Raw genomic sequence first — 27183 nt, 5'->3', positions numbered from 1 at the left:
AGATTTTAGGTTGTCTAAAAAGCATTTGATTTTATCTAAATGACTTCCATTTTAGTGCATGCAGTTATATGTACAGGCGTTGTCACAGAAAGACCCTGCTACTACATAAAATATGTGATGCGTACTTCAGACCAGGGCTTCTTAAATGTTTCCCCAGTGTTTCCTTGTTAGGGTATGTGCACACACACTAATTACGTCCGTAATTGACGGACGTATTTCGGCCGCAAGTACCGGACCGAACACAGTGCAGGGAGCCGGGCTCCTAGCATCATACTTATGTACGATGCTAGGAGTCCCTGCCTCGCTGCAGGACAACTGTCCCGTACTGAAAACATGATTACAGTACGGGACAGTTGTCCTGCAGCGTGGCAGGGACTCCTAGCGTCGTACATAAGTATGATGCTAGGAGCCCGGCTCCCTGCACTGTGTTCGGTCCGGTACTTGCGGCCGAAATACGTCCGTCAATTACGGACATATTTAGTGTGTGTGCACATACGCTTAGGGATCAAGGTTTTTTTGGTCTACTTTTAACTTGTACCCTGGGAGGAAGCACCCAACGTATATGTTAAACATAGGCTGCGACCGATGCCTAACTGTGGCATCCGTCACCATAGACATTAATGGAATACGTTAAACAGATACGCCATGAACTCTCATGACCCTGTTCATGAGGTATATGTTAAGTGTGGTGCCATTATAGTTTATGGGTGACTGACGCTATGGTTTGATGCCATACACTATAATGGTATCTGTTAAACATATGTCGTGAAAGGCTATTGAAAAGTCACGACACCCATAGGCTTTAATGTAAAAAAATAAAATAAAATAAAAAGTATACTGTCAGGTATATGTTTGTTTTGTGGGATAGAAAAGTGTAGTCTATTATGCTATTTGATAACGCAATAAAAAAAAATTATACTGATGTACACCAATCTGATGGAGGCCAGAAGGATAGAGTTTTGGCCTCCATCAGAGTAATGGGCCCCGATGAACACGTTTAGCATGTGCATCGGGAGCTTTCCTGACGTACATTCTAAATGGACATCACAAACATAATGTCAATAGGGCCCTTGTAATTCTGACATGGAAATTCACCATGAGACATAAAAGACACCTTGTTCTATTATTGGTTAATTTATCTTTCGTTTGTCTCCTGAACCCAGAATTACATTAAAAAAAAAAACACAAAAAGAGTTAACTGGGGGGAGCTTCGCCAACGACTGGGGGGAGCTTCGCCAACGACTGGGGGGAGCTTCGCCAACGACTGGGGGGAGCTTCGCCAACGACTGGGGGGAGCTTCGCCAACGACTGGGGGGAGCTTCGCCAACGACTGGGGGGAAGCTCCGCCAACTACTGGGATGAGCCTCGCCACTAAAGCCTTACTCCGTTTAAGAAGCACTTCCTTTAGACTGTTGACGTGCTGCATGAAAACTGCAGAAAATATTAAATCCTTGTGGTTTCCCTAATCTGTGTTCATATTGCTGCTCCTTTAAAAGGGTTGTCCCACCGTAACAATTTATCTCCTATCCACAGAATAGGTGATAAGTGATTGATCGCTGGGGGTCCCACCTCTGGGGCTCCCATTGATCAGGAGAATGGGGGTCCGAGTCGTGCGAGCATGCTCGCTGCCGTTCCATTCATTCTGAGACTGCCGGAGATAGCCGAGTACATCGCTACTTAGCTAACTACAAACTGGAGGTGCTGTACATAGAGACCATTAATAATGTTTTTGGGGCTTCCATGAACTGTTAATTTTGCAGCAGATTAATGCTGAAATGGCTTTTTTTTTGTTTTACTCTAAATGTGTGAGAGATTTGAGGATGGCTTGTGTACAACTCCGCATTGCGTGTCCAGGTTTGTGTCCCTTATATTTCATCTGCAGACTGTACTGGAAAATGATGTTTATTCCACTTGATTATTGCATCGTAGTAAATCAAATTGATATCTTTAGTCTATAGCTTAGTATCAAGTTTACAGATGTTTGTTTCCCAGAGGACGGAACTTTACACAGATTTCTGCCAAAAATAAATTGTATGGAAAACTCCTTAGCAACAGTTTAAGTGACGGTAAAGGGACTCAAGCCAGCAGGTCACCAGCTTCCATGACCTCACTTCCTACTGAATGACTGAGAAATAATAGGAGATGAAGCTGTGATTGGGGCTCACGGAGCCTCTATAGACTAGTTGCTGGCTCAACGCTCCTATGTTAAAAGTTCAAGTAAAGCCGAATCATGGTAAATAATGCGTTTTCTAGGGGACGTTCTGAGTTTTAGATAATCATTCTGCACGTATAGAGTACATGAGGAATGATTGTTACTCTTTTCTGCTCGATATTTGTCTTATTAGCAAGAGCACATAAATGAAAACACCACCCAAAACTGAAGAGTAAAGGGGTTGTCCCGGATTAATAAAACATGGCTGCTTTCTTCCGGAAGCAGCACCACACCTGTCCACAGGTTGTGTCCAGTATTGCAGCTCAGCTACTTTGACGTGAATAGGGCTGAGGTGCAATACCACACGCAACCTGTGGACAAGTGTGGCATTGAAAAAAAGCAGCCATGTTTTTTTAATCCTGTACAACCATTTAACTTTTGATGGTATTTAGCTTTTACGTCATAATTGCCTTCACGTTAGGGTTCCAAAGACCTGTTTACACTGGACAGTTATTGTCACAATTCGGTAATTTTTTGTGTTAACGTTTATTGTTCATATTAATTTATTATGCCGCCATAAAAATTACCAAGGGCACAAATGGTAAATGTAATTGCAGCTCGTAGTGAAACTTAAACAGTGACCCTTCTTGTCTGGCAGGCAGACTCACACTGATAGAGATGTCCATTAGATCCTTAGCTACGGGGTTTCAAACCACCAATCGTTGATCGTGGTTAAGAACCCCACTTTAGGGTGTTGAGTATTAGTGGATGTGATGTCTTCATGCAGAACCCCTCCTCTGTTTATATTGTACCATCTATGGAAAATACTGATTAGTGAGGGCAAAATGCATCAGTGAAAAGCCCCATAAATAGTAATAAGGAATAATGTTGTTTACATTTTGTTTTATTTTGTCTTTTTCTTTTTTTTTTTTTCCCCATGTTGGGTTTTTCAGTCTTGTACTTTGGCTGGTTTCGCACTCCACAATTACTTGCTTACTTGCGTTTTCTGTAGCATTTTCGGCACTGCGTTTTTCATGCACCCCCCCCCCCCCCAAAAAATAAATAAATTTGTGGACAGATGTTATTTTAAAGTCTATAGTAAAGTATCGGAAAGTCTACATACATGGGCAGGTTTACTAATGTGTTTGCACCTAGAATGGAATGTATCAAAAAATGCACCACAATGTGGTTCATTTTGGCCATTTTATTTTAGAACAGATATTTTGCACCTCCTCTAGACACGGGAACAAGTTTCGGAAGGGGCGTGCCTTAAATGCGCCAAATTGAACGAAAGGTCTGTTTTATAATCTGGTGACAGAGCCAGCACTTCTGATTTGGCTTAATTTGCAACAGTATTTTAAGTACATAATCTGATCCGCGCTGTAATGTAAATAACAGTGGTTTTTATTTTGAAAAATTATCATTTTTGAGCAAGTTATGAGCAATTTTAGATTTAGGTTAATTCGTTTCTTAATGACCAACTGGGCGTGTTTTTCCTTTTTACCAACTGGGCGTTGTGAAGAGAAGTGTATGAGGCTGACCAATCAGTGACCAATCAGCGTCATACACTTCTCATTGTTCCAGCCCAGCTTTTTTCACTGCACAATCACACTGATAAATACAGTGTGATTTTTTTTTTTTTTTAAACGTTTATTATTTGCAAAGATATGTTCTTCTTTCTAAATATGCTAATTTGGCTATACTTGCCAAATGGGAGGTAACTCTTATCACTCTGGGCGGTGTGATGTTTTCTGTATGACGCTGCCCAATCATCATACAGCTTCTCCCCCTTCAACTGCCCAGCAACACAGCCATCATATAGTATACAGCTTCCATTCTAGACTGTGTTTTCAACTGGCGATATCTCCAGTTGTGTCACAGTTAGATCCTCGTGTCATATGAAAGATGAGAATCTCCTCTTTCGTATGACACCAGAAGCACTGCTCTAGGTGGTCCACAGCCCGAGATATGTCTGTTTGAAGTGATTCCCCCTCCAGCCTCCGTCTCTCACACTGTGTGAAGCAGCCTCATGCTGATAGGACAGCGTCAGAGGATGGGAGGAGCTCCACCTCAGGAGAATCGCTGCTGTTACCTCCCACTTGTCAAGTATAGCCTGATTTGCATATTTAGAAAAAAAAAAGCTCATGACTTTTAAAATAAACAATTTTCACTGGCATTATCAGTGTGACAGCGCCTATTAGATTAGCTGGGAGACTGGGCATTACTAAACTAGTGACAACCTCTTTAAGTGTAAAAATACTGTCTAGCTAGATGCACCAAATCTGTCATACAGCATGCCTGATATACGTTTAGACTGTATAAAATGTAGTATATTTGCCCCACAGTATTTTGGTTTGTGGCATTTTTGTAGGGTTTTAGGAGTGAGTGGATTTTCAAAGCGTATGTTCAAAATGTCACCGAATAAAAAAAAAAAAAAACCACCAAAAAAAACACATGCAAAAAATCTCCATTAAAAACGCTTGAAACATATGCCATTTTTTACATGCATTTTAAAGCACTGGAAAAAAGTGTGAATGAGGCCTTAGTGTGGATTTTTAACTCTGTGACTTTGTGTGTAGGCCATACTGGGGAACACAACACACACTCCACCTGAATTACACTCTGGCATACATAATGATCCTTCTGTATAAAAACGAGTTGTCCATTGCATCCAATCTGACTTCAACTCCTACTTTACTAAGGCCGGATGGAATAATGAAAGCTGGTAGTTGGTTGGTCTAGACAACGGTTTCACAGACCCTTTGTATTACTATTAAAATGGATTTATGTGATCTCCAAGGAAATTAGAACGAGTCTTTCATTCAACAGACTTAGTGGTTTTTTTCTTAGAAATTACTGGATGAAGATCATCATAATATCACTGTTTCATGTTCCTTTTTAGCTACCAGCAACCAAAAAAAGTTGAATATTGCCGCGAGATCACATATTATGGGCTGTTCACACCTGCGTTGGAGGCTCCGTTAGTGGCCTCCGTTGCCGATCCAGAAGAAATTACTGGAAAAAATAGCGCTATTGTTTCCGGTAAAACCAAGGACACCCTGACGGAATCAATTAAAATAAAAAGGGTTCCATCGGCCGCCGGTGGTGTCTGTGTTGCAACGGAACCGTTCCATCTAGCTCTGACTGAGTAGAACAATAGAACACACCGACGCAGATGTGAACCTGGCCTTACCTGTTTATAGGTAGTTTCTTATTAAATTGTATATAAAGACATTTACATATTCTTTCTTCCTTCACCAGGGCGAAACGCACTCTTGTTCCCGTAAATGAATACATTTTTGAGCTGCCTAACTTGACAATTCAAGCAACGAGAGCGCAAACCCTTCTACTGCAAGTTATCTGTCAAAGTTGGTCTTATGGTTCAAACACCTCTGGTTCTTCAGGGCTGAGCGAAGCTTTACTGACTGAAGTCTTCTCAGGTAAGTTAACTCGTTCTTCTAAATGGTTGGATGGTAGTAATGTATGTATTGATATCTTCAGTATTAATTTCATTTGGGTGTTATGCATTGTGGCTCCCCCACAGTTCTGTAATGGCACTTAAAGGAGGACCTGAACCAACAGACCGGTGTGGTGCAACTTCTGTGGATGGTACCAGTGGCAATACAATTTTTGCCATTTTCAAGAGATTTGCGGTCAGGGAATGAGAACTCTCTCGTTTGCATCAGAGGCGGCAACCTGTTACATATATACCTAGTCCTGCTCTCAGCTTCACACCTCTTTGGTAGTTTGCTACAATGAATCGGTCTGGAGTTCGGTCTGGAGTTCAGCATTGTCTAGACCTCTTAGCTGAGAGCACAACTAATTATGTAGAGTGTTCTCATTCACTGACCGCAAACAAATACCTTGAAAAAGGTGAATAATGGAAGCGCAAAGTATATTAGAAAGTGGTTTAGCTTTCTAATCTATATCTAGATATATATCTATCTAATATATATGTATATATATATATATATATATATATATATATGACACACATCTATCTGTGTGTTTTGTGCAACTTTCTAAATACTTTTAATTAAAAATAGTTTTTACTTTTTGAGATACAGCTGCTTTGTATCCTGTATACAGAGCTGCTGTATCTTGCGCTGAGAGCTGAATCGGTCAGGTCAGCGGCACAGTGACGGCGGGTCCACATGCAGGATCGAGCGGTTATTCATCACATCTAAGTTATGAACACGCACGACTCGCTGTCACTGAACCCATCAGTCCCGTCCCGCTAATCTGATGGATTCAGGTTTCAGCGCAAAATACAGCTGCTCTGTATACAGGATACACAGCAGCTGTATCTCAAAAAGTTAATTTTTTAATAAAGTATTTAGAAAGTTGCACAAAAAACACTGATAGACATTTTTATAAAAAAAACAAAACAATTTCAAAGGTGTACATGGCCTTTATTGCTCAATTAGGGTTTAGGGTTATCCTAATTAATCTCAAATTGCAAGAATCAGTTCTTTGGCTCAATCATTTATCATTGGATGAAGGTGTAGTAAAATGCACTTGTTTATAAAAGATGAAGTGCATGTAACATATTGGTAAGGTATCAGAGTCACCCAACAGTCGGTGCAGAGCCTTCAATTCCTTCACCCAAGTACAACACAAATATCTTATTCCCTACACACTAAAGCAGGAGTTCTTAAAAAATGTTTATGCCATACGATATTTTTGTAAGTCTGCTGACGCCTATAGACCTTTTCTCAGTACAGTGTTTTAAATCCCCAAAAAAAAAAAAAAATTTGGCACATTCAACAGGGGTGTTGCTGATTGAAAATGGGGTGTGGTCTACAAGAAAGGGGGCGTAGCTTAAAATGTGACACCATGCTGCAAGATTTTCGACACAAATCTGGCGTATACTAAACATGAGTTTTGGTATTTTGGGGAAATGATTAGTACATGACCAACAACTGTGTTTTTCCTTTTTCCAGAGCTTTAGGGTAGTATGTCTTTTTTTAAGAAAGTTATTACTCTCGGCGCAAATTAAGTTAATGTTAAAGGGGTTGTCTTATTTAGGAAGTTCATATTTGTTAGAAAGATTCATTGACAGTAAGATGATCACAAAGTGTCCCCCGGCTGGGACCCCCCCAGCAATCAACTGTAATCTGTGGGAAAATCTGTTAGTAAGTGTTCTTTTTTTCCTGCAGCGCCATCACAGGGAATACTGAGTATTACACAATATACATCATTCATATCAATGAGTTGTGTGTGTAATTCAGGATAGGTCCCCCAGAGTAAAAGACGCTCTTTGTAACCGCTCTTCTACTCTGACAGAGTTGAACAAGAGACCCCGTTTATTAACTCAGAATTTCCTAATAGGGTATGTGAAAAAGGGTTTTCTAAACTGGACAACCCATTTAAATATTGTTTTTTTTCCTCATAAGTAGGTAGAGTGCATGGGGTTAAGTGGTCCGCAATGGAAACAAATATTTCAAGTGTTTTAGAGGCCCAGTGCACAGAAGGTAAAGTGTCGGAAAACCTTTGATTTGTCGATTAATTGACCCAGAAATATTATGCACAAAACAGCAGATGTGTGAACTAAACAATAAAACGTAATTGGTGCCCAGCAGGCAGCATTTGACGGACATATTTATGGGTTTGTGTACCTTAATGCTGAAAGTTCACTGAATCGAAATCCATCTTGAAAAGTGTGACTTTTTCATTTGACCCTTTTGGAATCTAACTGAGTAAAGTACAAATCGTTTAAGATTTTTCACTGGAATAATTTCTCTTAGTTTTTCTGTATTTTTTTTGGTCTATTTAGTGACTATTAAACCATTTATACCTAGTGTTTGTTCTATGCTTTAAAGCCTTAATGACTGCCTGTACGTGTTTTCACGGCGGCGATTAAGGGTACTTATGCCAGAGTGCCGCTGTTTTCACGGCGGCACTTTGGCATAAGATAGCACCCCCGGAAGGGGCTTAAGTTCAGTGTACTCAACTATGGAGGTAGCTGAGGCCGCGGAGTACAGAGTAAGAACCGTTTTGTCCTGTCCCCGGTCTCGTGATCGCCGTTATTCAACGAATAAAGGTGATCGCTGTGAAAACAGCGGCGGTTAGTCCTCTGTCTTCTCTCACAGAATATATTCTGCAAGAGAAGAGAGAAATGGTACCCCCATCCGCCCCCACGTACTTTATCATGAAGATGGCGTCACTGACTGTCCCGTCACAATGACCGTTAGAACAGATTACACTACGTAGGTAATGTAATATAATCCAGCAGCGATCAGAGCTGCAAGTCTAAATGTCCCCTAGTGGGACAAGTAAAAAAAAAAGTAAATAAAAGATCATAAAAATGTTTTAAAAAAGTTTAATAAAAGTTATAAGTTACATAAACAAAAAATGCTTTTTTTCTTATAATAAGTATTTTATTATAGGAAAAAAATGAACACGTTAAAAAAAGTACACATCTTTGGTATCACAGTGTTCGTAACGACCCCAACTATAAAACTGTTATTTTTCCCGCACGATGAACACCGATGATCGGTCCGCAAAAAAAAAAAAGTAAAAATACAATGCTAGAATCACTATTTTTTGGGTCACCACCCCTCCCAAAATATACAATAAAAAGTGATCAAAAAGTCGCATGTGTGCCAAAATAGTACCGATAAAAACCACAACCCGTCCCGCAAAAAACAGGCCCTTACACAGAGTTTTTTTGACTGAAAAATAAAACCGTTATGGCTCTCAGTTATGGTGACACCAAAAATAAGTTATTTTATAAATAAGTGATTTTATTGCGCAAACTCTGCAAAACATAAAAAAACTATATACATATGGTATCGCCGTAATCGTACCGACCGAATTAGGAATAAAGTAAAATGGTCATTTATAGCCCAGGGTGAACGCCGTAAAAAAAAACAAGAATAAAAAAACATTTGCAGAATTGATGGATTTTTGGTCACGTTGCTTGCCAAAAAATTGAATAAGGGTATGTTCACACGGCCTATTTACGGACGTAAATCGGGCGTTTTTGCCCTGAATTACGTCCGAAAATAGCGCCTCAATAGCGCTGACAAACATCTGCCCATTGAAAGCAATGGGCAGACGTTTGTCTGTTCACACAAGGCGTAATTTACGCGCCGCTGTCAAATGACGGCGCGTAAATAGACGCCCGCGTCAAAGAAGTGACCTGTCACTTCTTTGGCCGTAATTGGAGCCGTTATTCATTGACTCCAATGAATAGCAGCGCCAATTACGTCCGTAATTGACGCGGCGTTCAAGCGCCTGCACATGCCGTTACGGCTGAAATTACGGGGATGTTTTCAGGCTGAAACATCGCAGTAATTTCAGCCGTAACTGACGCCCTCGTGTGAACATACCCTACAGATTGTCAGATTGTCCCGCAACAAATAAGCCCTCACACAGCTCTGGTGAAGAAAAAAATAAAGAAGTTCTCAGAATATGGCGATGCAAAATTGTGCAGAGTGTTCCAAAAGCGGATAAGATTGGGCACCATTTATCAGTGCGACTCAGGCCACCTATCTGCGGATTATTATTTATTTACTCCATTATTATACCCTCTTATTATGCCCTGATGTTCTCCGCACAGATTACATGTGCCCCCACATCATAAACTGAGATACCAGTAAAACCCCAAACAGAACAACTGCCAAGCAAAATCTGCGCTCCAAAAGCCAAATGCCGCTCCCTCCCTTCTGAGCCCTACAGCGTGCCCAAACAGCAGTTTACATCCACAGATATGGCATCCCCATACCCGGGAGAACCCGGTTAATATTTTATGAGGAATTTGTCTTCAGTGGCACAAACTGGGCATAACATATAGTGCACTAAAATGACATATCAGTTACAGGAGCCTGTAAAAATTACATTATACTACAATACATTAGTGAAATATAAAAAATGTAAAAAAAATTGGTGTCACCGAAATTAAGTTGTCGTCTATACTGCACGGAGAAAGCCGTAAAAACGAAACCCAAAAAACTATGGAGGAATCACAGTTTTTTACAATTTAAAGCTATGTTCACACGGGGTATTTTGCCGAGTTTTTTGACGCGGAAACCGCGTCGCAAAACTCGGCAAACACGGCCCGAGAACGCCTCCCATTGATTTCAATGGGAGGCGTCGGCGTCTTTTTCCCGCGAGCAGTAAAACTGCCTCGCGGGAAAAAGAAGCGACATGCCCTATATTCGGGCGCTTCCGCCTCCGACCTCCCATTGACTTCAAAGGGAGGCAGGAGAAAGCGTATTTCTCGCTGTTTTATGCCCGCGGCGCTCAATGGCCGCGGGCGAAAAACGGCGCGATAATCGCCGCGAAAATCGGCGTGCAGGGAGAGGAATATCTTCCTCAAAGTTCCAAACTGAATTTTGAGGCAGATATTCCTCCCCCAAAATACTCCGTGTGAACATAGCCTAAACCCGCAAAGAATGTTTTTGCAGTTTACCAGTACATTTTATGGTACTTTAAATGGTGTCAATAGAAACTACAACTTCTCCTGCAAAAAAAATAAGCCATCACACCGTTCTATTGACAGAAAAAAAAAAGTTATGGCTCTTGGAATGTGGGGAGTGAAAAACGAAAATGAAAAAGCAAAAAAATGGATCGGTCCTGAAAGGGTTAATTTTCTAATGAAAAAAGAAACCATTTATGACCACATGGGGTATTGCCAAACTCGGGAGAAATTGCTTTACAAGTGTTGGGGTGCTTTTTCTCCTTTATCCCTTGTGAAAATTAAAAAATTCAACATTTTAGTGTAAAAATTTTGATATTCATTTTCACAGCCTAATTCTAATAAATCCTGCAAAAGCCCTGTGGCGTCTAAATTATCAGTATACCCCTAGATAGATTCCTTAAGGGGTGTAGTTTCAAAAATGGGGTAATTTTTGGGGGGCTTCCACAGTTTTGGTCCCTCAGGGGCTTTGCAAATGCAACATGGCGCCTCAAACCATTCCAGCTAAATTTCCCTTCTAAGCCCTGCTATGGGTCTAAACAGCAGTTTATTACCACATATGGGGTATTGCCGTAATCAGGAGAAATTGCTTTACAAATGTTGGTGTTTTTTTCTCCTCAATTCCTTGTAAAAAGTTTTATCAGAAAAAAAGTGGATTTTCATTTTCACGGCCTAATTCCACTAAATTCTGCAAAACACCTGTGGGGTCAAAATGCTAACTATAGCTCTAGAAAAATTCCTTGTGGGATGTAGTTTCCAAAATGCTCTTCAAACCTGACATGGTGCCTAAAATATATTCTAAAAAAAAGGAGGCCCCAAAATCCACTAGGTGCTTCTTTGCTTCTGAGGCCGGTGTTTCAGTCCATTAAGATATTAGGGTCTACATGTAGCTTATTTCTAAAAACTGCAGTATCTGGGCAATAAATATTGAGTTGCATTTCGAGGGTAACACCTGTGTTACAGAAAAAAATCTTACAAATGTATTTCGGCAAAAAAAAAAAGACATTTGTAAATTTCACCTCTACTTTGCTTTAATTCTTGTGAAATTCCTAAAGGGTTAAGAAACTTTTCTGAATGCTGTTTAGAATACTTTGGGGTGAAGTTTTTAAAATGGGGTGATTTATGGGGACTTTATAATATATAAGGCCCTCAAAACCACTTCACAACTGAACTGGTCCCTGTAAAAATAGTCTTTTGAAATTTTCTTGAAATTGTGAGAAATTGCTGCTGAAGTTCTAAGCCTTGTAACATCCTAGAAAAATAAAAGGACGTTCATAAAATGGATGCAAACATAAAGTAGACTTATGGGGGACGTTAAGTTAATTATTAACTATTTTGTGTTGTATTACTATCTGTTTTACAAGCAGATACATATAAATTTAGAAAAATGCAGATTTTAGCAAATATTTTCTCAATTTTGGTGGTTTTCACTTCATAAATATTGAATTTATCGACCAATTGTTTTTTTTCACTATCATAAAGTACAATATGCCATGAGAAAACAATCTCATAATCGCTTGAATAGGTGAAAGCATTCCGGAGTTATTACCACATAAAGTAACACGTCAGATTTGAACAAATCGGCCGTGCCACAAGGCCAAAACAGGTTGTGTCCTGAAGGGGTTAAATATGAGGTTTTTATAAGGTTCAGGAGGAAACTTTGTAATTAAAAAAAAAAAACACAAGAACAAGGGGGCACAATCTGAAATTAGTTGGGGGGAAGATTAGAAGCAATATTCGAAAATATTATCTTACTGAAAGAGTAGTAAAAGCTTGTTCCAAATCAACAAGAAGTCAATATAAATATGTCTGTGATAATGATGTATCCTAAGATAAAAATAAAATAGATATTATGGGATATTACGGTTTCAGCAAATAAATGTATGTTTTTTATTTATGCTGCTTTTATAGCGCTAACATAATCCGCAGCACTGTACAGAGTGGAGCTCACAATCTAATTTTACTCTTAGGGTATGTTCACACGGCCTATTTTCAGCCGGTTTTCGGGTCGTAAACGCCCAAAAAAACGGCTAAAAATACGGAGGCTAAACGCCTCCAAACATCCGCCCATTAATTTCAATGGGAAATACGGCGTGCGGTTCCGACGGGGCGTTATTTTACGCCTCATTTTCAATTAACGGTGCGTAAAAAAACGCCCCATGAAAAGAAGTGCATGTTACTTATTGAGACGCTATTGGAGCTGTTTTTCATTGACTCAATTGAAAAACAGCTCAAAAAAACGCAGCCAATAAACGGCTGAAAATCAGGGACGGTTTTCCCTTGAAAACAGCACCGTATTTTCCGTCGTTTTTTGTTAAGCGTGTGAACATACCCTTACAGACAAACCCACACACTAGGGCCAATTTCTTTGGAAGATAAATAACTTATTAGGGTCAGTTTACAAGTTGCGTAAATACTGCGGAATTCGTTGTTGAAAATCCAAGCCAAATTGGATGAGAGAAAACAAATCTCATACACACACCTCGTAAATAGTGAGCGGAGAAAACGCTCAGATATTGAGCTTCGGAGCGGAGTTTAATCTGCAGCATGTCTATTGTATTTGCGTAAACGCTGCTTATTTGTTGCAGGTATTCTCTATTGAATTCAATGGGGAGCTAAATCCCGCAACAAATAGCAGTTGCGTTTTTTGCGGCGGGTTCGCAGCAATCCCGCCGCAAAAAACGCAACTCAGAAGAAAACCGGATACTTACCCAGAAGTCTGTGTTCCTTCCTCCAGTGTGGCCTCCTGGGATGACGTTTCATCCCATGTGACCGCTGCAGTCAATCACAGGCTGTAGCAGCAGTCATATGGGATGAAACGTCATCCCAGGAGGCCGGCCTCGGTGATCTCTGTTCTCCGCAGCGTACATTCCGGGCGAAAAACTGCACCACAGTTTGGTGCGTTTTTTTGCCCGGAATTAGCTGCGGCGCACAAGGCGGATACGCTGCGTGCTATTACGTAGCGTATCTGCCGTGTGTGATCACAGCCTTAGGCCTTATATACACGAACGTGTTTCATGTCCGTGAAAATCACGCGCGTCGCACGAACCTATGTAAGTCAATGGGGCCATTCAGACATTCCGTGTTTTTCATGCAGCGTGTGTCCGCTGCGTCAAACTCACTACACTTGAGCGTTTTTTGCGCATCACGCACCCATTGGAGTCTATAGGTGCGTTCAGCACACGGACGCACTTCCGTCTGCTGCGCGTGATTCGTTCAACAGTTGTTCAAGAAATGAAAGGAAAAATAAAACCACCTCCATTTCATTTTTTAAACCTCAAAACCGCGTGTCATAAGGATGCCGTATGCATGAAAATCACGCAGCCACGCACCGAACACTGATAACACACAGAACTGCAAGGCGCAAAAACGCAGCTTTTTTGCGCGCACAAAACGCACACGTTGGTGTAAATAAGGCCTTAGTATGTTTTTGGAGTGTGGGAGGAAACAAGAATTCCCATAGGAAACACAGGGAGAACATACAAACTCCATGCAGATGTTGCCCTTGGTCGGATTCGAAACCAGGACACCGGCGCTGCAGAAAAAGGTTATTCACTGTGTAATAAGTTCTGCAGTTTTCATAAATACTTACTGTATCCATTCCTAATGATTTTCAAAATATCGTGGCTGACTCTTTAGTTGCTATGAATTCACTTCCTAACAACCACAGGAGCGTCAAGTAGAATGTGCGTAGCAACCATTTTTTTTTTTCTGCGTTTGCCTACGTCTTCATTTTAAGGCAGAATAGACACTAAACTGTGAGCAGAGAAGAAGCAAACCGGCTTGGCAGTACAATCATTTTGTAATACTAAACTTATTTGAAATAGCATTTAAAAAATGACGTGGGAAACTGTATAAGAATTTTCTTTTTTTGCTAGAATTTAGTTATTTTTGAACATTTTTTGGGGGAGTTGTGATTTATTTTGAGAACAGGTAAAACAAAGCTTTCAAGGCTCAAGATTTTACACCTAAACCCTGTTAGACTTTTTTTTGCCCCTGTTGGGCAGTTCATTATTATGTTGACAACCCAGCACCATTAATCTAGACTTTGGTTTGTGGGGAAAACGACTTGCAGGCCTCACACTTCATGTGCAAAGCAATTGTCATGGGATTTAAATCCCTCCTGCAAACGGTGTCTTTAATGTTAAAATGAAATGTACTTTCCAGAGAGGAACTGTAAAACTATTTTATGCAAGATTTCATTTGGGATACCTTAATGGTTGAATAATAAATTTTACCTCATAAAAATGAAATTCAATAATACAGTAGCTTTTCTCAGTGCAGTAGCATCTGGTTGATCCTCATGAGAGCCAATATTTTCCAACTCATTAGGATCATGTCGTTCTGTATGTCGTCAACATTGGGTTAGCCAAGCTACCTTTACTTACATAACCGCCAAACTATTAAATAGGTCTCTTGTGGAGTGAAGTCAAATATTCCTCTCATTTTGCTTGTGCTTTGGAAGAAGAGAAGAAAATGTACGTAGTGTAAGACTTAAACATCTGGTCCAAACCACATCAGGGTAAAACTGAGGAAAGTAACAAGATTCCCTATTCCTCCCAGGTGTGCTTATAAAACAGACTGGAGTCTCTGCATAGTTCTTTAACCACTTAAGAAAAAAAGAGGGAAAAAAGAAGCCCTGGGAGTTGGGACAAGTGGACTGCCACTCGCATGCCTCTGTTTTCAGCATGACAAACAAAAAGGATCATTGACTCGAGCATGACATAAACTTTTTCCTTTCCCCGTAATGTGGCAGCTGTGATTCTCCGTGTTTTAACCCCCAGAGAATTGCCAAGGTCGATGCTTATTTGCGTCTCTTTGCGAAGTAAAACAGCAAGGCCATGCTTCTGTGGCGTAATCGTTGGGAGTGGTGAAATAGAGCTGTGCAAAATACTGGCAGATGCCATGTCTTCTGAAATTGAATTCCCTTGGGGGCTACATTTTCTTTTCAGCTTCCTGTTCTGGTTTTCTGTATTTTAATATCAAACTTTTTAGTACGTGTATTTAGACGCTTATTGGTGGCCACGAAACTGTTTTTGTCCTCCATACAAAAAGGTATGATGATAATTACTATGTGTATGTTTATGTTTTGTTTCAGGCCTGGGCTACATTGAGACTTTTTGTAGTTCAACTGATTGATTTTAACTCAAGCTGCAGTCCAAAGTCCAACTTGTGGACTGCGATTGTCACTCATTAGTTAAAAATAAGCAGTAGTGCTGCAAAAACTCTTTGTAGCCCAGGCCTAACTTGAAAAAGTAAAGGTAAAGTGTAGTCTAATTTTTATGTAATGTAACTTCTGTTATTCCCATTGATTCACAGTTAGGCCTTATTCACACAGCCGCGTTTGATTAGTGAAATACGGAAAGAATGTTTGTCGCATTTGCTGGACCGAACAAAGTTCAGGAAGCCGAACTCCTAGCTTCACAGGATATGTAGGATTCTAGATGTCCCTGCCTCCCCGCGGGAATACTGTACCATACTTTAATCATGTTTTCACTACGGGACGATAGTCACGCGGGAAGACAGTGACTCACGGCGTTATGGATGACTATGATGCTAGGAGTACGGCTCCCTGAACTGTATTTGGTCCGGGAAATGCGGCCGACATATGCTCCATATCTCATGAACCGAACATGACCGTGTGAGTAAGGCCTTGTGTGGCAATTAAAGTATTCCATTCATGTAGGTAATAATGTACATGGACCCATGCCCCACTTGAGCTACTCAACCTGCCATTATGAGCCTTTATTTTATATTAAGCTAAATTGTGTTGACTATTACAAAAACTTCTTTGAATGTTTGCTGGGTGTGTGCTTTTTGGCAGTTGCAGTAAATGCAAATGAATAGGACAGAAAATGTTCCATAAGCTGATACAATCCCCAGTGCGAAAAAGTTTACATTTAATATATACTTTTGAATGGGTCGTCACAAGAAAAATTTACGTTAACAGGCAAAACTATATATATATATATATATATATATATATATATATAATATAAAAATTATTATTATTTATTTTTTTTAAATATATTTCATTAAAAGAAATTTCCTAGATAAAAAATTTTTTTTACTGTAGATTATTTTTTTTTTTGTAGTGACATTTTTAGCGCTAGATTAGCTTTGTAATTCATAATTTAGAGAGCCTTAGACTTCACAATGAATAATAGTTTTTTCACGCACCCAGTACGTGAGGCAGTGGGTGACCTGCAGTTGCCTAGTTATGAGCATCACAGCGCGACGACATTTAATCTCTGTTGACTTTTAAATATTAGTATTGTCATTCACTATATGCGGGGAGTAAAAAAGAAAAAAAAATTAAACCTTTTTTTCATTAAAAATTATAAGGTTTTTTATAAACTGGGTTACCATAAAAAATAGAAACCCTACATATTCGGTACCATTCCAATCGTAACGGTATATAGAACAAAAGCAACTGATTAGTTATACTGGACGGCGCATGGTGTAAAAAATAGCAACAAACAATGGTGGAATTGCTGTTTTTTTAAAAAAAAATTATGCTTTCCCCCTCCAAAATAAGATAATCAATAAATTATATGTACCCAAAAATGTTTCCAATAAAACTACAACTCCTCCTTCAAAAAACAAGCCCTTCTACATCTAGATCGATAAAAAATTAAAAAGGTTATGAATCTGAGAATGTCGACCAAAAAAATAGACCTTTTTACCTAAAACATGTTTTATTGTGCAAAAGAATGAAAATGTGAAAAAAGGCTATACATAATTGGTATTGCTGCATTCGTACCAACCTGTGGAATAAAGTTAAACTTGCCGAATAATAATGAAAGCTAATCAATAAATTATATGTATCCCAAAATGGCTTTTAGAATGTGAGTATGAAAAAAAAAAAAATGGTTTGGTCATTAATGTCCAAAATGGCCTGGTCGTTAAGGGGTTTATAAGAGATTTCCTTTGGTTTGATTACTACAGCGGCTAGTCGTCTCCATGGTAACAGACAACAAAGAGACCCATTGCAGTCTGATCCTGCAGTCATACTTTTTGCCATCTCTACTTGACAAAGATAGCGCTCGGCAGCCCCATAGAAATGAATTGAGCGATGGCTGAGCATTACCGCTCCTTTCATTTGGGGCTCCCAGGAATGACGAGGTAAGCACGTTCTCATGATCAGTGGGGGTCCCAGCGGTCGGACCCCTGCTGATCAGATATTTATCACCTATCCTGTGGATAGGGAATATACATTAATCATGTGAAAATCCCTTTTAGGCTACATTCACGCGCGCGCATCATATTCACGCGCGTGAATCTGGTCCGTGTGTGTTGCGTTATGCATCAGTGTGGTTTGCGAGGGGCATGCGTTATTCACGCACTCGCAAAGCACATTTTAAAAAAATTATTTTCAATCGAATTGATGCGCAAATCATGCACCACACACGGATGTTCATCCATGTGCGGTGCGTGCTTTCTCAGGCACCCATTGACTTCAATGAGAGCGTAGGTGCATGAAAACGTACCAATATAGGCCATGCAGTGAGTTTCACGCAACAGACTCTCGCTGTGTGAAAACTCAAGCGTGTGTGAACGGCCCCATTGAAATCAATGGGTCAGTGGGCTGCGTGTGATTTCCATGCGCAGCACACGGACATTTTTCACGTTCGTGTGAATGGGCCCTAAGACCTTCAGCAAAGAAGTTGGTTGCGAAAGTTTTCAAAACTTTTAAGATCATGTAAGTACAACGGAGACGGCATCAAAAAGGGGCAAAGTGACCCAAATGTAGGGAAAGCTGATAGTAGCTATTGATTGTAGTACGGGAGAGCAGGTAACGGCAACTTACTGTCCCTGCAATGATAAATAATATTATGGAGTGTCCTCTGATGGTCCTAATGCCAGTTCAGACAAAATGTAAATTTCTATCTGTGGGACAACGGTCTCAGTAGTACGTAATTAACTGCAAGCAAATTTCTCTAGTTTTATGCTCTCTGGAATCAGAGCTTTCAAGGCTTGTGCTGTTTGGAACAATTATATCTAATCCTCATAATAAATTAGCACAGTAAAAAGTCATTGTAGAACGTGTGAGTGTTTCTCGCAGGATAATGAAATAAACATGGCTAATAAAAAACAGTGCATAAAAGACACTGAGTCAATCCTACTAACTGTGAGCAATGAAAACAAAATGTCAGGGGGAAAAAGCTGCTTGTATGTATTATTGTATATTCAGTCTGTAGGGAAAGATTGAGAGGGCATCGTTGGAATTATGTTCAGTATATATAATGCATTGTGTGTCTGCTTAGACTAAAGGAATTTATCTTTGTGGTGGGATTTTTGCGGTTGAGTAATCATCTATGAATTTTCTCTTATTCAGGAGGTTTTTATTTTAGGGACATCTTGCATACCAATATTAATATGTAGAGTTTAGATTCATGTATAAATATATTGCAAAAATGCATAGCATCACTTCTTCTAATGCATTGGACAGGAAAAGATGGCCCCTAGACCCAAAAGCTCAGGGGTGTGAATCGGGATGAATGGGCCTTATGGCAAAGATAAAAACAGTGCCCCCTTCTGGTGCTGGTTAACATCATCACATCACTGGCCATCTAGGACAGGAGGATTTTGAGCGTAGTCTCCCAATCTCTCCAGGGGCCTCATGGCAGCCCCAAAGTACGTATGCCTGGAGAGAGGAGTATTAAATGGGTTTTCCAGGGATTTTACATTGAGGAACTATCCTTAGGAGAGGTCATCAATATCAGATCGATGGGGTCCGACTCCCAGCATCCTCATCGATCAGCTGTATAAAGGGGCTACGGTGACAAACGTTGCTGCCTTTTCATAGTTTAGCAGGCACAGCGCCGTACACGTCCATAGCAGCTGTGCCTGGGATAGCAGCAGTTCCGGTCCCATTTAAGTGATCCAGTCAGCTATTCGATGGGGTGCCAGGCGTCTGACCCCCACCAGTCTAATATTCAAGTAAGGGTCATTTTTTATGTGAGATGCGGCTGGCTTGAGAAGACAATGAACAACAAATCAAGTTACTTTACTCATTTTCCAAAGGCCGATCGTATCTCACAGAAGTCTCCCCTAGAAGGTATGTCTGCGATATGACATGCATTGATTTTCTTCTGAAATCCTTGGGAAAAAAAATTTTTTTGTACCATTGTGTGAAAATAATGGCACATGAGGATTCGGCAGGGGCCCACAGAATACTGTGGCCAATATATTCGGGAGTCGCGCAACACCGTTCCTGAATACGCTTGTGTGCATGAACCCTGAGCATTTTTATGGAGTGTGGCAGAAAACGGTAGTACTGGTGGAAACGCCTGGAAAATGTGCAAACTCCATTAAAACTTGGTCCTAGTTGCATTGGAAGTTGGGACCTCTGGCTGCAACCGTGCATGGTCCCTATTCTGCCAATTTCTGTAACTGGTTGTGATTTAGCAGTTACCATTTATTCTTTTTTTTTTTAATTTTCTTGTGCAAATCTGTTGACTCATTCCTCTAAATGCGGATGAATTTTCCTGCGCTCTAACGTCTCAGTAATGTTCCTTCGGCAGTTATGGATTCAATATTTTTGTTGTCCGCACGAAACATAATTGCAATCACCGTACGATAAATGGAGCACAAGCCGCGTGTTGCCGAGCCTGGTCACTGTGCCTCATTATAAAAGATATACGAGTTTGGCTTTCTCTCCTTACAAATCTTTCCAGAGTGGAAATGCTCTGCTGATTAATTTTTAATACAGCTGTTGAGTTGTTCTAAAAAGAGACCTGCAAGAAAGGATTTCTTTCCATTTTAACCCATGTGTTGCCAAGTCGTGCTCGCTGAACTCCTCCACGCCAGCTATAATTATACATAGAATTAATGAGGTTGCTGTGACTTACAATCTGCTTAGTACTAAATGTTGTTCAGGTGACCTAATAAATCAAAACAGTGCAGCAGGAATCTCTCTTATGATGTCACCTGACCCATGGGGCCTGATTATTGCTGTAGGGATTTTTTTTGGGATTCTCACCTCCATATGTTTTGTAGAAAACGTTAATTCTGCTCTATTGACAGGTGATCTGCCGTATAAACCTGCTGTAACAAGCGTGAAGTGGATGGTCATGAAACGATGGTTTGTAGCTGTTAGGCTGGGTTCTGACGTCGCAGTCAAAATGCGTTTTATTTTTCCTGATGTTTGCGGCAAAATGGCGCCATTGTACCACATTTTTTGCTAAGTTGTAGCAAAAAGCCACGGTTTTGCTACAGATCGTTGCAAAAACTGCATTTTGAGTAGCCACGTGTGAAGTCAGGCTATTTTATTTTTTTTTCATCACTTTTTTTTGCCTCTGTTTGACGTATACTTCGGGAAAAGTTCACGATGTGTACGTTAAACATAGGCTGTGACGGATGCACAAAACGAGCTCCGCAGTGTTTTTTCTTCCATTGATTTCAACAGGAGGTCAGAGGCGGAAAGTGCTCGGAGAAGGAGCATGCCGGTTTTTTGGTTTTTTTTCACGTGCGCCCAGAAGCAGCCCCGGGAAAGAAAAAATGCCTTCCTACCATTGAAGTCCATGAGGAACGTTTTGGGCCTTTTTTTGGTGCTGATTCCGATGAGGTTTCCGCATCAAAATCAATGCCTAAAAACTTAATGTGAACTGACCCTGGGCATTTATTTAATATATATACGTCATCCATAGGATATAATCAGAGATTGACAATGTTCACATTGTACTGCAGCACTAAATGAGAGTAGGGAATACTGGACTCATGGTGCGATAAAAAGCTATTGGAGTATTTAAAAAAGTTTAAGATAATTTTCTCAGCAGCACCTCTATCCATGGAAGTGGTGGGCAATCTATAACCTTAGGTTGACCACCTTGATACAGTCCATATGCCGCACAATACAATCGTTGATTGCCCACATACCCCATGTGGCATCAGATGCCCAGTCAAACTTTGTTTTAGTATATAGGTAATCGTGCCCAGCTTTTTATGTATCTGCCTTCACTTTACTGTGTGGCCATATCTCCTATTCAAATAGGAGACATGGGACTGCATGTTTTCGGGATTGCTGAAAATCCCAGTATTCTGACTCCCACCATTGAAATATTATCACAAATCCTTTAAGGATGACATAAATGTGTGTAGTGGGAACACCCACAGAAAAGGGGTGTGTCCCAACAGTGTCAGCATTGATTGGACCATTGTCCGTCTGGTAACACTCAATTTGTTTATTAGTTTATAGGAAAAAAAAACCAGAAAGCTAGCAGAACGTATAGTTCTATAAAAAAAAAAAAAACTCCAGAATTGTCATTTAATGGGAAATAGTTATTTACTCAAGAAGAAGCTTAAAATTTGCTTTTGTGTCGTCATCTCATTAACTCTGCAGAACCCCGTGCAGCAGTAGTCGTCTTTACCTACTTCTTGACAATCACCAGGGTCAGACTGGCCCACCAGAGGATGCTCCGGTGGGTCCAGGCTCTAACACAATAATGGGCCTTAAGACAACCCCATTTGGAGGTGACTTTGGAGCCAATCACTTGCCACTAGGGTCTTTTTCTCATGAGCTGATAATCAATTTGCCTATTAGGCCTTATTGATGGCATTTCCTGTGTGTACAATGATGACAACAAGAACTATGCTGAAATAAAACGTAGACATGTTCCATATAGATAGAGGGTGTGCCCTCAAAATCATATCCTCTGGTGGGCCCAAGGAACCCCAGTCTGACGCTGACTATCGCTTAATCTAGATCATTTGTATAGTATAGTCACTACAGCCTGGCAGGCCTCTTCTCCAGATGGCATCACTACAGCAGCACAGACTACAGGAGGAGGGGGGGGGGGGGGGGACTTGTCCTGCAGCATCTCTCCAGCGCCGATTAACCTTTGGTAAAGGGAGCAGAACTGTAGAACAAATAGTTTATATACCGCAATATAGATGGACTCCCTGTGAATGTGAGTAAAACAGATAAAAAGGTGCATAAAGTACATGTTGGATGTCTACACATTCTGCGCAGGCGACTTCTGGAGAGTGATTATCTCTTCAGTTCCTGGACCTGTAAATTAAAAAGTGGGCAAGACGCTGCAGGGCATAGTGGGAGAAGAGGCACTTATTACCTCTATTTCTAAATATTTAGCTATTCTGCATTTTGCTCGCGGTCAGTGACTTTGTAATGCTTTTTTAGTAGTGACCTAATACATTCTAGAGAAAATGTCTTGAAATGTAAAATAAAATATTAAAGCAAAAGATGAGGAGCATGTTGTTAAAATAAATACTTAGATATTATATATTTTCAGTGGATATTTTGTTTCTTTTGTGGGCAGTAAACGTTCGGTTTTTGTAACGTGCTCATTTTTTATTTTACTTAGTTCTTTCGTTACACATGCCAAGAAACATGTTTGGCAAGAAGAATCCTTTTTTTCTCTGTTTCTTTGGTATTTTAAAATTATTAATTTCTTTCCCATTTTGGAACTGACTTCATGAGGAGTATGCCATCCTATTAATCAAAAATTGTCCACCAGGAGAAGTAAATATTTTTGGCCACATAGGGCTACTTTCTGCCTTTCCATGCCTTGTCCATGTGTGCTTATTGGTATGTAACACGTTCACACATGACTGCTGAGACTGTTTGGATCCTTTCATCTCACCTCGACTCATTTACTGTGATATGTATAATCTGGAAGTTCTTACTTATTGCTTGTGGGGCTTGTTGGGTCAAAAAGAATAGCTTTCAATAAATCCTACTGGTTGTTGATGGTTGGTTCATCATGACGATGCTAACAGCTATTTTTTTTACTAGGCAATATTAATAAGTAAGAAAACGGATGTACTAGCAAAGTGTACATAGTATACGACCCACAACTTAAGAGCAACTTTGGAACCTTTCGGAGTTCAGGACCTTCTTGAAATAACATTCTTTTTCAAACAACAGTTTATAGGGTTTGACTAGCCTAAAATTGTATGCATAAACGAATCATTTACTTATCTAAAGGGGTTATCTCACCAATAATAATATTGTTAATAAACCTATCCAACACCGAAAGTTAATTGACTTTACGAAAACGTGCTGCTTTTTAGATAACTAAAATTGGTGTCCGTGATAGCACCTCCTAAATAAAAAAATTCTTGCCGATACCTGCGACCACCTTTGCCACCATCCAGTGGTATACACATATGCGATGTTCTAATGCTTCTCCCTTCTGTGTTTGCAGTGCGCAGTGATCTTTTTTGTGATGCGCCCAAAACTGCATACTACTCTGTAATATTCAGAGAAGAAGTTGCACATACCCAGACACAGTCCCTTACTTTTTTTTTTTTCTTGGCATATCCAGCGTAGGGACATATATTCTGAAGCCAGCCTGAACTGTTAAGGCATCATTATCACATCTAACAAGTGCAAAATAAACATTTATCGTTCTAGGTGAAGTGGTTATTCTGTACTTGTCATTCTGTGTTCCGATGCGGTTCTCTCACAATCATCCTTCCAGATTGTTATGCATTTTATGGTCTACAATGCACTTACGTATCAGAACTGGACCATGGAGAAATAGAAGCTGGTCTGGTCTGAAGAAGCATCTACATCATGTGGACGAATGGGTAGTGTGCATTGTTGACCTAGGGAATAGATGGAACCAGGATTGATTTTGGTAAGAAGGCAAGAAAGAGAGGGATCACAAATAGGGACTGTCTTTTCTTGGCTGACTCGGGAGGTAGGCTATGGAATGAAGCACTGGCTTTAAGTGAGAGGGCTTCTGGTAGCTGCGATGCTAGGAAGTGCTGTGAAAGAGCAGGCGTAGCATGACATGAGGCGCTGCTGCCCACCCACTAGCCACCAATGAAGAAATGAGGGGAGGGATAAGGGAACTCAAACAAAAGAAAAAGGCAAAAAAGTTGCTATCTAGATGGCATTTCAGTCTTTCATGACCTTAGTTAAGGGTATAGTGTGAATGCATAGTTTCTAATGGGTACAAGATCTAACCCTACTAACTACTGGTGCCCCTATTCCAAGCAAAACCAGAATTTTCATCCTTTGAAAAATGTGTCCCTTTAAGGAGGGTTTGATGGGCTTTTAAATGTATGGCCTGGGGTCCTATCTGTATGGTTGTGTTTGCTACTGTAGCCTAACCCATTTACTTAAGAGTTGAGCTACAATGCCAGTTACAGCTTATAGACACTGCTCTGTCAGGTACTGTAGTGATGGGGCTTCTGCTGATTGGTGGTGTTCATGGAGGTAGGATATCCACTAATCAGATGCTTAGATGGCCATCAATATAAAACTCCTGGAAAACCCCTTTAAGTGAAGTATCCAGTTGGTCATTCAAGCTGATACATAAAATATTTGGGAAGACTTGTATCAAAACGGTTTCAATTCTGTGGACGGGTGCCCATAACATCTATTTAGGTTGCTGCTTTAACTTCTTAAAGGGTCTTAAAAACTATTACACCTGGAATCTGATTATTTTCAATGAACAAATGCTTCACATTTTCCTTGCACGAATTGCTGCGCTATTCCTTTTAAAGATTCTCTGTCACCAGATTTTCAAACCCCTATCTCCTATTGCAGCAGATCGGCGCTGCAATGTAGATTACAGTAACGTTTTTGTTTTTTTTCAAAAACGAGCATTTTTGGTTAAGCTATGACCATTTTTATATTTATGTAAATGAGCCTTAAGTACAACTGGGCGTGTTTAAAGTTATGTCCAAGTGGGCGTGTATTGTGTGTGTACATCTGGGCGTTTTTACTTGTTTTACTAGCTGGGCGTTGTGAATAGAAGTGTATGATGCTGACGAATCAGTGACCAATCGGCATCATCCTCTTCTCTTCGTTACCACCCAGCTTCTGGCAGTGCACAGACACACAGCGTGTCCTCGCGAGATCACGCTGTGACGTCACTCACTTCCTCCCACAGGAACTTCATCACGTCGGATGAGCGAGGACACGCTGTGTGTCTGAACTGCCAGAAGCTGGGTGGTAACGAAGAGAAGTGGATGATGCTGATTCGTCAGCATCATACACTTCTATTCACAACGCCCAGCTAGTAAAACAAGTAAAAACGCCCAGATGTACACACACAATACACGCCAACTTGGACATAACTTTAAACACGCCCAGTTGTACTTAAGGCTCATTTGCATAAATATAAAAATGGTCATAACTTGGCCAAAAATGCTCGTTTTTGAAAATAAAACACGTTACTGTTATCTACATTGCAGCGCCGATCTGCTGCAATAGGAGATAGGGGTTTGAAAATCTGGTGACAGAGCCTCTTTAATCTGGCATCTATGGAACCTGTTAGGTGGCAGTTTATGAAATATTCCGTATTATACAACAGTCGAAGGAGAAGTCACTTTAAAATTTACATGCATTGTAAATCTAGACAATCGGCCTAATGGAAATGGCCTCTTTCATGGTAATGCATCTTGCCACACTGCAAAAATTGTTGAGGAATGATTTAAGGAAGAGGACAAAGAGTTTAAGTAGTTGGCTTGGCGTCCAACTCCCCCAGATCTCAATTTGATCGAGTGTCTGTGAAATGTGCTGGAAAAATAAGTCAGATCCATGGTGGCCCCACCTCGAAACTTACAGGACTTAAGGGATCTGCTGCTGACGTCTTGATGCCAGATACCACAGGACGCCTTCAGAGGTCTTGTGAAGTCCATTCCTCGAGGGGTCAGAGCACCTTTGGTGGCATGAGGGTAATATTAGACAGGTGGTTTTAATGTTATAGCTGATCGGTGAATATCAATACTTCATTGCATTCTTAAAGTAAAGTCTTGTTATCGTGTCAAACTTCAGCTCCATCATTTTCTAATTACATTGCTGTTACCAATGGCAAGGAATGACATTCTTTTTTAGTAGTAGTTAAGACATATGTTTGGTGGCAATATTTACTTATTCTGGTTACTAAGAAATCTTTACCACGTTAAGAAATGTGATGATCGAGATCTAAGGTCTGTTTTACATATATTCTCCACTGCTGTGGTTCCACGGCTTTCCCACACCACACTCAAGTCAGGCCAGGTTTCACACAATGTTACACCCCTATACTAACCATGTAAGGAAGTGCAGTGGAATATGGTGTCCCAGGGGAGAGCTACACAACCACAAATCTAGCACTACAAGCATCTAGATGTAAAGTGTCTGCGTTGTCAAACGCCATCAGTTCTACTCCTGATATATTGTTTCAAGTCTTTAAAAAAGTTTAAAAGGAGTTTCTCTACCATTACAAGTGATGGCATATCACTTGTTGATCACTGTAGAGACCCTCTAAAGAAATGGTCGTTGTAAAGCATTGCTGCAATATTAACCCCTTCCCGCTCCTGGACGTACTATTAGGTCATGGTAGCTGTATCGTTCGCGCTCCATGACCTAATAGTACGTCACGGGACTAACGGCCGTTTCGGTCGTCTTCCCGACACATGCAGGAGCTGTGACAGCTGCTGTCTTGTACAGCAGTTGCCGCAGCTCCTACAGCGGGGACGATCGCGGTGTCCCCGCTGATTAACCCCTTAAAAGCCGCGTTCAATAGGGATCGTGGCTTTTTAGGGGTTAAGCTACCATCGCCGGCCTGCTACACGATAGCGGCCGGCGATGGTGACTATGGCAACTCGACGCCTAACAATGGCATCCGGCTATGCCATCGACGGAAGC

General features: G+C 40.5%; 1 protein-coding gene across 3 annotated transcripts in view; it reads left to right on the top strand.

Moving 5' to 3' along the window:
- Positions 1 to 27183, top strand: part of VPS13B (vacuolar protein sorting 13 homolog B) — an 886671-nt gene that overhangs the window by 207060 nt on the left and 652428 nt on the right. For all 3 annotated transcript variants that reach the window (XM_075825953.1, XM_075825951.1, XM_075825952.1), the window contains exon 17: positions 5414 to 5592. In XM_075825953.1, the coding sequence (XP_075682068.1) occupies positions 5414 to 5592 (179 nt within the window). The remainder of the gene's footprint in view (positions 1 to 5413; positions 5593 to 27183) is intronic.

The sequence above is a fragment of the Rhinoderma darwinii genome, chromosome 5, assembly GCF_050947455.1.
Source record: "Rhinoderma darwinii isolate aRhiDar2 chromosome 5, aRhiDar2.hap1, whole genome shotgun sequence".
Lineage (NCBI taxonomy): Eukaryota > Metazoa > Chordata > Amphibia > Anura > Rhinodermatidae > Rhinoderma > Rhinoderma darwinii.
This window is presented reverse-complemented; position numbering and strand designations above follow the sequence as displayed.